Consider the following 12,184-nt stretch of genomic DNA (forward strand, 5'->3'; position numbering starts at 1 on the left):
CCCAGCAGAATGCACACTTACCTAATTACTAGCTGGGGGTCAAAAGAGGTCACCTGTCAGGTAATTCCTCTCTTAATAATAACGCTTTTCGTGTTCCCAATGACTGTCGCTCAGAGAATTAGTGATGTTTTGCAAAAATAATTTCAATTTTTGAAAATGCTTTTCTAGGTAATTAAGAATGTGGGAAATAATGGCTCCAAGGTATTCCCATTTCGTAGACAGTGAAATTGAGACCTGGGATTGAGTGGCTTGAATAAAATTACAAGTGAAGAAAGTCAAGTGGGGTGAGGGGAGAACCAGGGCCTGGTCCCCACCAAGGATTTTCAGCAAGACAAAGCCAGTGTTTCCCACTGTGGTGACCCTGTGCTCAGATCCTGAGGTTTGCAGCTAAAGAGTGACCACCTGGCGTGGCTCGGTGGTTGAGCGTAGACCTATGAACCAGGAGGTCATGGTTTGATTCCTGGTCAGGGCACATGTCTAGGTTGTGGGCTTGATCCCCAGGAGGGGGTGTGCAGGTGGCAGCCAATCAATGATTCTCTCTCATCATTGATGTTTCTCTCTCTCTCCCTCCCTCTCCCTTCTTCTCTGAAATCAATTCTATCCTATATAATAAAACACTAATATGCAAATCAACTGACTGGCAGAATGACCAGTTGCTATGATGCACACTGACCACCAGGGGGGCAGATGCTCAACACAGGAGCTGCCCCCTAGTGGTCAGTGCACTCCCACAGGGGGAGCGCCACTCAGCCAGAAGCTGGGCTCATGGCTGGCGAGTGCAGTGGGTGGTAAGGAGAGAGGGGTCTCCCTAGACTGTGAGAGGGCACAGGCCGGGCTGAGGGGACCCCCCCCCCAGTGCATGAATTTCGTGCACTGGGCCTCTAGTAAAAATATATTTTAAAAAAGAAAAAGAATGCAGACTTTGAAATCCAGTTTGTCTTGCTTGCACATATACACCTGTAAAAACTGAGGAGATTTTTTTCCTTTCTGTCACTCCCAAATTTAGAGCTTGAAAAAGCCAGGAAATCATTGCATTGGCCGAGCCAGGCTCCGTCCGAGCTGGCCAGTGCTCACAAGCTTGTTAACTCCCCCTTTCATCTCTGCCAATGCCTCAGCGCTGACCTGCTGCACCCTGCTATTTCAGGACTGGCCCTCCCTGCGTCAAAACTGCCAATTGTGTAGATTTGGGCCAAATGATTTGGGGAGTTGTGTGCTCCGGACAAACAAGTCAGGGGTTGGAATTCAAAGCCAAAACCAGACTGACACCCCATCCGTCAGGGGTGACCTGAGTGGGATTTGAACCCAGGTCTCAAGAAGGTTAAAAGCCAGTTCGTTAATCCACTGCACCACCTGGCCCCTCGGCGGAGGCTGCCTTTCCAAGAAAGCAAGTTTTACTACAGCTGTTTATGCATTCTGAATGCGATCCAAAAGTATTATTCACCAGCCAAAACATACTTTTAAATAATGTTAAGTGACCAACAAAAGCAAAGAAATTAAACGTTAATGGTGAGATCCTGTCGCTACAGCACCCCACTGTGGCTTTTTGAAAAAAACAACAGAAGAGATTCCGGGTCCCCCAAAGCCTGACTTTCTCAACAGAAATCGCCATATTAACTTAAATTCAGTGGCAGCAAAGCCTTGCTCCCGAAAGCCTTTCCCTACCAGGTCTGGGGGTGGGGGCGCTGGGTTGGGACGCCACACTGTCACACCATCAATGAACATCATCACCCCTCTCTGTTCTTTTTCAACAAAGGGATTTCACTCTGGGGTTGATGGGTTCATTTGTTTTCTCACTGAATCGTAAGATTTCCCTGCCACCTCTCCACTCAATTCACACAGAAGCGGGCACCTGGGGTCAGGTCACCGCCCCAGGAGACCCTGGCAGGTGCTGCCCACAGCCTGCCCTACAACCAGGTGGTAAAGGTCACCAGGCAGGAAGCTCGGTGGGGGGAGGGGGGGTCCTGAGAATTCCATTTCAGAAGTGTCCTTACATCTACTGACCCGGGAGAGGACAGGAGCAAATCCAAGTACAGAAGCTCCCGAAGCAGCTTCTGGAAGAAGGAAAAGCACCGAGAGTGAGCACAGTTCTGGAGCCGAAGGGGAGCCCGGCTGGAACAGAGTCTGCGTGCAAGTGTTTCACCAGGCAGACGGCTTTCGCACCGGGTCCTGGCCTTGCTGCATTTAGTTGTGGCAAAAATTTAATGACCGTTTAAGGAAAACCAGTGGATGTGGACCTGACTTTCGCACTTACAATTTTATTTGAGCTACACCTTCCCAAAGGGGCTGGGGACCACATTTGACCTTGGAGAGGTTTTAGCTCCAACCTCTCCAGACCAAAAAGCGCTTTCTGTTACCATTTTTATTCTCTTTAGCTTAACACGGACTTCAAAATCCCTCTTACTCCGCTCAGGAGAGAACACACTTGTCTGAAGCATGTCATTCTTTCCAGGCCACATGGCGGCGTCCTTACTGACTGGTCTTTTTGCCCGAAAAGCACATCCGCACCCTAAGGGGTGGGACGTGAAGGTGCTGTTCTATCATTAGGTCCATCTCCTCAGTCGGATGAATAGGGGGAGACCTTGGGAAACATCTACTCCACCGCCCTTGGGGGACCTGGCCAACCGGCAAGGGGCTTACCCACGCGTCCCAGCTCCTTAGACGGCAGGCCCGAGACCAGCAGAACTCGGTGCCCTGACTCTCGTCCACTCTCTTGCCATTCCTTCACCCACGTTCTTTATCTTAGCAGTCCTCCTCATCTTTTTCTGTCCAATTTCAGCTTATGAATTCCCTATTTAATCCCTGTATGCTCAGTCATCCAGGAAAGTTGTAAAAGACTTAATGGCAATCTAAGATAACCCTGAGGAAGCTGGAGGCATTTACATCTCCTTCCGCTGCTGCTCATAAAAACACTTGCACGGTATACTACAGAGGAAAGGCAGGCTTAGAAAAACATACAGTGTCCAGCACCAGAACATGCTAACACTACATGTGTTGAACAAATTAAGTGGAAACCCATTTTTTTTCTTAAATAAATCCGTATAATGAATATAGAAAGAGATACATTAGAATGACACTAAGGGTTATTTCTGTGTGTGATGAGATTATGGGTCAATATTATATGTTTTTCATTTATTTGTTTTTCTACATTCTCAACACTAAAGATATATCATAGAAAGAGAAAAGCAATGAAATTCCTTTTAGGGAAATGTTTTAGTCCATGTCGCTAATTTATTTCTAAATGTAAATGTTAATATATATTCCGATGGCTTTCGGGCAATAATTACTATATTAGCTACATTTACCTATTGTTTCTCCACCCTGGGCTCTGTGTTAAGTGGCTCATGTCCACTATCTCATTTAACTATTATAACAACTCCATGAGACAGACCGGATGGTTGTCATCTCCATGACCAGAAATTGAACCTTGAGAGGTTAAATGATTTGCCCAGGGTCGCACAGCTAACAATAGTCGTGGAACTGAGATTCTAACTGAGGTTCTTATGACCACACAGTTTGAGATCTTAATCTATAGGCTATGCTGCCCCCACTTCTTCGGCAGAAATTGTTTTAGAAAATCTATCCATCTTTGCGATCTCTGGTCAAGGCAGCTGAGACTATCTGCTCCTAAAACCATAGCCATCGTGTTTCCCTGTGGACTCTATTTTCAAAATGTAGCCGAATTTAAGTACGTCCAATGAAAATAAAACCATGAATTGATTGAAGAATTAAAAAAAAGAGAGAGAGGCCCATGAGTGAGGTGTAGAGCAGAGAAAAGAAACAGTACACCGTTTGATAAAATTAAACTTGTATGAGCCCTTCTCACACTTCCCTTATCAAAAGCTCAGTCGGAGCTCAACAGGTTAGGACACAATGAGTGTGAATAAAGTGGTAATTTCGCACACAGCTTTATTGTACTGGTTATTGATTTGTTCTGAAAGCCTTCTAAGACCCCACGACCCGCAAAGCCCTCGCCGCTCTCATCGGTAACACTGTCATGGCCGACTGTCTGTATCATCAAGGCACCCAACTCATCTCTCTGGAGTTTCGGGGTCAGTAGTTCCTGCTCTTGAAAACCCAGCTTTTTTTCCACGGGTTTATAAATAGGTTGTTTTAAGTGACCCTGAGCTGAAACCAAGCTTACAAGGTGTCAGGCGAGATGCAAGCTTTCTGCTCACTGAAGCTTTAAATTTGCCAGACTGACAAAGCGTAGGGCACAGTCACGAAAACAAATTTTAGTTTTAAAGACGTTTCTTTTGAAGTCTCATCCCGCTAACGAAATCCACTTTGCAGGTGTAAAATATGAGATTTTACTTTGGGAAGAGGTGATGGAGGATGAGGAGGGTTAAAGTAAAAACTAAGCAGGCTCACTAAAATTCAACCAACCAGAACGCCTGGTTAAATGGATTCTGAAGATGAAGGGCATGCTACTCCCAGGAGAAAAAAAGGCAAATGATAGAAAACAAATTGCACCATGGATTTAATTTTTTAAAATCTTCTAAGCTATTGCCTAACATCAATAGAGGTTCCATCTGATCATACTTTTTCAGAGCTACACACTTAACAGTGATTACTGACAAGATTTAAAATAAAGCAAATTCTTAATTATGTACGTACACTATACTTCTTATGGCAGGAAAGTAAGAACTTTATAAACGTCAACAGCCAAACCATATTGAAAATATCAATAAAAATGACTTGTTATTATTAAGGTGTTAGATGATAGTTGTTGAAATTACATAACTATTAAAGAACATTTCTGTGTCAGATACTTTACTAATATTATCTCCTTAAATACTAATAACAGCTCTTCTTAACATTCTTGTTCCCATTTAACAGATGAGAAAATTAAGTCTAAGGGCTCATTTGTTCAAGGCCACTTAACTAGTAAATTGCACAATAAGATTTAAATATGGGTCTATCAAATTCAAAAGCACATGCTCTTTTGATCTCATGAGTTACTTCCTTGAATTTCAGACAAAACCCTTAGTATTAATGAAGTTTGCTAAGTTTTAGATGACTAAGTTTTCCCCCATCTCACTTGAGTGACACGTAGACTCTACTTAATGTCTATTACAGGTGCAAGCCAAACTGTTTTCAATAGGACACTGAAAACAAAACCCTTGCATGTTGGGTAAGTGTGTTCTTGGGAATTATGACCCTTAAACCCTGTCAGCCTCAGGGAGGACTCAGTCTTATCAGGAATGGCCCTGAGCCCTCCACAGGGCTAGCGTTGAAGCCCAGCTGTCTGTTAGTATCCTCCCACCTCCTATAACAGTGATGGCGAACCTATGACAGGCGTGTCAGAGGTGACACGCGAACTCATTTTTTTGGTTGATATTTCTTTGTTAAATGGCATTTAAATATATAAAATAAATATCAAAAATATAAATCTTTGTTTTACTATGGTTGCAAATATCAAAAAATTTCTATATGTGAGCACCAGAGTTAAGTTAGGGTTTTTCAAAATGCTGACACGCCGAGCTCAAAAGGTTCGCCATCACTGTCCTATAAGGTGTTTCTGGGTGTTCCTCTGGGTTTGGAAGCAGAAGAGGACAGTCTCGCCTGGAAGGGGAGCAGGTCCAAGCACCCTCTCTTTGGGCACAGGTCCAGTAGCCCTTCCTGTACTCTTTCTGCCCCTGTAAGCACCCCAGAAATGCATCACCATGCAAGGCCAGGTTAGGCTGCTGCTCCCCAAAGAGGGATGGCCCTCCACCACATATATTATTTGGATATTGAAGCTTCTCTCTGTTCCTGGTTGTAAACTGGAAATGAAGACCTTCACAAGAAGACTCTTTGCAAGGTGCTTCATTCCCATTGCATTCTACCTTGTAACCTTGAACACTGTCATCCACCAAAGGCCCCTCTCATGCTTGGTGGTGCCTGCCTCATCGGAAGGGCTGTCGGCGGCTGGCTTACCTTCATGTGGGATTTGAGATTGTCCTTGCGAGCACACCGGAATGGGCAGAGCGGGCACTGATGACTTTTTAAACCTGTGTGAATCACCATGTGCCGCTTCCAGTAGCTCTTCCTTTTTATAACCAAACCACATATTGGACACTGGAAAGGCTTTCCGCTTTCCTCTTCCGAGGCTTGGAAGAAAGAGAAAGAAAGGAAAATTAAGGCAAACGAAAAGGCACACTGCATCCAGCACTAATTCACATGCATTGCTATATAAAGAACACTAAAAATGATTCGATTTTTTTTTCCCTGGCAATCTCAAGACTTTATCCAGGAGGTTTTATTGCTGCTTCTCTTTGGGTACAAGCCCACGTTCATCTCATGACTTCCATCAGGGTTCCATTTTTCAAAATCCAACTGCCCTGCCTTGTGAAAGTGTAACTTCCGAAGGCCATCCCACACTTAGGAAGACATCTGCAAAGGGACATCGCTAGGCCTGTCCTTGCTCAGCCCAGAGTAGCCTCAATTCAGGGACTGCTTCCTGAAGGAAGCTGCCAGACTCAAGTCCACCTACGGATTCCTGAACTTGGAAAATGGCAAGAAATAAAGACAAATCAAACGGGACAGAGAAGAATGTATGTGGCACAGCGGAAACCTAATGGCCACCGTCAACCTCACACACCGACTCCGTGGAGACAGATGTTAGGATCCCTACTGCTGACTCATTTAGTTATGGCCTGCGCAGATGCTGCTGCCAATTTAGCCATCGGGGGGTCTTAAGGTCGGGGTTTTACCCTCTTATTTCTGCCCCTCTGGCTGCCACTAACAAGATGCACTGCCTTCCTCTGCACTGCCACAGGGCCCCACTGCCCACTTTGGGAAAAGCTACCAACCAGGCAGTCACACCTGCTTCAATTTTTCAGAAAAACAAACAAACCAACTGGTTCCTCCCAGGAAAGCTAAGCTCACTATCTCCTCCAACATCTTCACAGGGAAGGGCTCTGCTGGGACACTGAGTTGCTACCTGTCTGGTCTATCAATTGATATTGGTCAGTGCCACACCAGCCTTGGCAATTGGGAAATATAGACCATCAAAACAGGTAGAATTCAGGCCTCAAACTTTCCTTTCTTAATCATGAAGGATGAGAAATATTTGCAAAAGGTTACCTAAATTGTAATACTCTCATAAGATCTGTGAAGCTATATTTTAAAAATGGGATATGTCTATAGAAGCTAATATAGAAACATGCCCAAAATATTAAAGAGTTAGTGGATAAAGCAAAACATAAAACTATGTCTAGGGTGTTTCTATTTTTGTTTTCTAGAAAATGGGAATCAATTGCTGTTTAAACCATGAGGTGAAAGGTTGACAGGAAACTTTATAGAGGATGGATCAAGCTGACAACACATACAACCACTGATTAATCTTAACATCACTAAAAAGGAAACAGACATTGTGCGCCTTCTGATAAGCCATCTATGAAATATTCTTACAAAAATTTAATCAGGCCTCTATCTAACTAGCAGTTCACTGGAAGTACAGGTGATTAAAACAACCACATGTTAAACACACAAAGGGGACGGACTCAGCCAAACTCACAGTGTGGGAAAGCCTGCAGGACAAATGACCCAGTCTCTTCAACAAGGAAGTGACATTTTAAAAGAGCAGGGGTTATGGATGAAAAGACACTTAACACATATAAGAAATGCAAGGTGTGAAGCTTATTTGGATCCTGGTTATAGAATGATAAAATAACACTTTTGAGGTAAATTGAGGAAATACTGATTATAGCCTGGGTGTTCCATAATATCATGTAGCAATTATTGATCCTGTTAGATGTGATTATAGTCACTATGGCTATTTTTTAAAGTCCTTATCTGTTGGAAATACATATGGAAATATTTACAAGTAAATGGATATGATGTCTATGATTTGCTTCAAAATACTTGAGCAAAAAAAGAGGGTGAGTAGAAAGAATGGGTTGGATAAATGAAACAAACAAAAAAAAGGACATCCTTTCATTTGTATGAAAATTGTCCGGAAGCATACCCAAGAAACCATTAAACAGTTAAACTTTGAAAGACTGTGGATTAAGAGACAGGGGGTCAGGGAGGGAAGCTTTCACTTTCATTTTATATTCCTCTATACTATTTGAATTTGTTTAATGCACATGTTATTTTTATCTTTTTAAAGGGAAATATTCCCAAGTGTGAGCTTTAAAATAATTTTATATTTTTCACTTAGTCAACTGAGTCCCCACCTGCAAAGACCCACTTAAAATAGATGGAACCAGAAAGGCTCTGGAATAAAGCTAGGTCATTCCAAAAGGCTGTTTCACTAATACACTAATCATAGGCCATCTTGCTTAGCTTAACCACGTAACTTGAAAAAGACTCCTCTATCTAAAAATACACCCTTCAAGCCTGGAAATTCTACTTGTGACATGTTCCATCACGAGTATTTCCTCTTCTGACTGTGGGACGGGCAGGAATGAGGGTTTTCTTCCACTCCAGGAAAAGCACGCTTCTTGAGGCCCATAAACACTCCTTTTTATTAACCCACCAGGGCTCTCCTGCTGTCTGTTTCTGTTGACTGCTTCTGCTGACCCGAAGTCCTACCCTTAATTGGGCCTCTCATTTTCTGTCCTTCACTGTCATTTCTTTCACTGTGGTATCTTGATGGTAAAAACCACGTGTTGAACAACAGATTGGAGAGGAAAGACTGAATCAGGCCTTCAGGTGAGATTATTGTCATAAACAAGGGGAGAAGGAACCAATAATGATGTGTATTTGGGTTATAAGAGGACATCAAAGTAGTCAGAAAGAGGTACACAAACAGGCTGCCACCAAAACCACCTTCAGTAAGTACTTCCCACTGCATAAACCCTCAACTGCCTAATTTTACAGACTTGTCTGGGGACTCTGAGAGAGGAGAGAAAAACTGAGATGTCCTCCACTGGCCTGAGATTTCATGGCACATCATAGGAAGGCAATAAAAAGGCATGAAGTGACAAAAGGAACATAGGTGGTTACCCCGGACTCCTTGCCTTGCCTGACGTGACCACCCCCAACCCCCATCCTCATCACCTACTCTATTTTTCAAATGCAGCTCAGAGTACACGACATAAACCCTGCATATTAATATTTCATGTAAATCTATTTTATTTTGGAGCTATGCTTCCTAAGTTTTAATGAATACCAAAACACATATGAATCATGTACAAATTAGGGTATCCTTGGACTGACGAGAAAAAAAATTAGACAGTCCTAATGAAAAGAAACTAACCCCAAGTCATGTGGTCAAACAGCTATGCTACTACAACTGTTTGAAATTTTTAACTGGTCATGGCAAGAAAGGAAGAAAACCATCCAAATGGTAAAAGTAACTAGAAAACAATGATCCATCTTCAAAGTTGGCCAGTAATCTCCCCTGATAAGATCTGCATTTTTATTTATTCAAGAAAAAGGATTTCATGGTTCAGTAGGATGTCCTGCATGTGCATATGATGGGAACTACTTGGAGAAGGGAGGAAGTAAGGATGTATTCTACTTCGTGTGCCAAACTATTTTCAAGGAGCTGACAGCTGTTTCATCCAAATGTACAGCCTAAGGAAATGTGACCACTTCCTCAGAATAAGCCACACATTCTTGAGGCAATCGGATTGAAATGTTCAGGAATTTACCTCGTTTACAACTGTCTGATAAACAATCCCCCCCCCCCAATATATCACTAGCTAATTATTATCACAGCAAACAAAACTAAATCCCATCAGATGCTAATCGGCCCAGTGGAATGGATAGCTCTAATTTGTTATTTTGAAGAAAACATGGGCAATAATATTATTGCAATAAAGGAGATAATAAATGTGTGTGAAATGCCCGTCACGCAGTAAATGGAAGCTATTGGGTGCAGCTGTAATAGTAATAGTAGTGACAATAAACTCTGGTCATGCCCTCCAAAGCAGAAAACTCACCATTAGAGCAGATGTAAATTTAAACAACTGGCATCACATAATAAATACATAGCTCAGGGCCTGGCCCGACATGGTAGTTTATCACTGGAGCCCAGAGGAAATAAAAGAGCAAGGGTCCATTGTGCTGCTCAGGTAGGGTCTGGCTCAGCCCAGACAGAATTCTGAGGGCCAAATTCAGCTTGGCAGGAAACCAGAGAGATGGAGAAGACAGGAGGAGAGAAGAGGCTGGAGCTGGAAGCTAGCTGGGGCAAGGCTGGAAGTCCTCATCTTTGTGTCTCCAGCACCCAAAACAGTGCTGGGACAACATACAATTCGGAAACTGTGTGTCAGGCTGTAATAAAATTAAGTGGAAAGGGCTGGTCAAGAATATGGAAAAGAGAAATGAGCACTGGACATGAAAGTAAAAGATACGGGAAGCTGCCACTAAGGCCCCATGTAAGTGGGGTTAGCCCAAGAGTGCATGCCTTTCACACATGCCAATACACCTCCTGAATGGATGGTGTATAAAGAGGGGCCTGGATCTTTGTGTACTTACACCTCAACCTATTTCCAAAATGACCTGGAGCAGCTTATATTAAAAATGCACAGTGTGGTGACATCCTATATAATAAAAAGCCTATGGTCGTCACGCTGTCACGCCGTAATGACCGATCACCAGGAGGCTGCATGTGAGGGTGGGCGGGGCTGTGTGCGCAGCAGGGCGCACAAGGGGGGTGGGGACTTGATGCTGCGTTCCGTGGGTGCCAGCAGGGACTGGACCAGGAGGTCCATCAGGGGAGTCCCACAGTGCCGGCTGTGGGCGGGACTCAAAGGAGTTCCACGCGGCCCCAGCCCCATGGGACAGGACTCCGGGACTGCCCTTGCGAGAGAAAGGGCAAATAGTGATATTAAAATATTTCTTTTAATTAATTCCCTTTCAATGTGCACGAATTTGTGCACCAGGCCACTAGTTATTTATAAAGTACAATACTATATGTTTAAACTATTTGCAATGGACCAGATCTGCCCAAGACAGAGATGATCTGGTAGGGGGTTTGATCGTGAATTTTAAGAAGGAATATATTTAATTAAAATTTTTGTTTAATTGTTTTTGTTTTATTTTTTTTAGTTGATGGAATGAAAAATAAACAGAAAGTAAAACAAAGGAATTTTTCAGCAGGAAGGAGTCCTGACGATAATTCCCAACCAGCTCGGTTTAGAGATGAAGAAACTGAAGTGACTATAGTGGGGGGTGGGGAGGGAGAGAACTAGAGCCAATCTTTTCACTTCCATTTGGTGCTCTACCCTGTTGTCTATTTGTCTATCTATAGATGCATAAAGCAACACCACCAAAACTTCATTGGGCTAAAAAGAAAAAAAAGTCATAGTAACTGACTTGCTTTAATTTAAAGAAGGTATTTTTTAAAAAAAAAATAATTATTTTGTAGGTTTTGAAATTAAACTTTCTCTTGTTAGATCCTCTGTAACAATTTGCAGAAAATCAAGGTACTTTGCAAGTGGGTAGCTTTTGCATACAAACCTTACCACACTCATAGAAGGAGGACAAGACGGCAGGTGATCCCAGGTGTGCATAATCCAGGCATCATCACCATCTCCACTCTGGGCCTCCAACCCACTAGTGCACACCTGTGTATGAGGACCCATCCCCCTTCCTAACAGCAATATACACACGGATTTAATATCTTTTAATAGAATTTCATGGGCATGCCTCTCAAATGCTATTTTGGGGAACAAAAACTATGTTATCAATGGATACCACTGTGTTTATCTGCTGTTATGGACGTTGATATTATCAATGCATATTTTAATAACTGGTAAGTATTCGATAAAACTCAGAAGTCAGACATCTAGAAGCAGTCTCCATTTGAGTCACTGGGGAAATATAATTGAGATCAGCGACAAATAGATCTGAATCTTGATAGAAGTGAATTTTCTAGGCAAGTTCCTGCGTGCAAGCATTCCCAGATTATAGCCAGAAAACCATGGACCTGAGAGGAGTATCAGAAGAGGTTCCCTCACTCTTAGGGGTCTCCCTGCTTTTGTAACAATGTTAATAACATCATGTAAATATGACAGAAAACAGCAGCCAAACACCCCCTGCCTACTGACCCAAGAAATAGTCTGAGCCTTCAGATGTATGAGACCAGCTTGCTTCTACGCATGTTTAGATTTTAGGCAGAAAATTAAGATGTTTTTGGAGACCCATGTCTCTGAAAAGTCTCCTTGCTATTTAACTAGGAGCCTGGCATCCTGAGAACCTTGTTGGTCTTCCACAAAAACTTTGTCCTTAAAATAAAAACCATTTTTTTTTC

The 12,184-nt window shown here is 42.9% G+C and overlaps 1 protein-coding gene across 4 annotated transcripts in view; it reads right to left on the reverse strand.

The window, feature by feature from the left end:
* Window positions 1-12,184, reverse strand: part of ZNF827 (zinc finger protein 827) — a 162,056-nt gene that overhangs the window by 114,774 nt on the left and 35,098 nt on the right. For all 4 annotated transcript variants that reach the window (XM_006081747.3, XM_014455597.2, XM_023754853.1 and 1 more), the window contains exon 3: window positions 5,917-6,089. In XM_006081747.3, the coding sequence (XP_006081809.2) occupies window positions 5,917-6,089 (173 nt within the window). The remainder of the gene's footprint in view (window positions 1-5,916; window positions 6,090-12,184) is intronic.

Source organism: Myotis lucifugus, unplaced genomic scaffold (genome assembly GCF_000147115.1).
Source record: "Myotis lucifugus unplaced genomic scaffold, Myoluc2.0 scaffold_1, whole genome shotgun sequence".
NCBI classification, from domain to species: Eukaryota; Metazoa; Chordata; class Mammalia; order Chiroptera; family Vespertilionidae; genus Myotis; species Myotis lucifugus.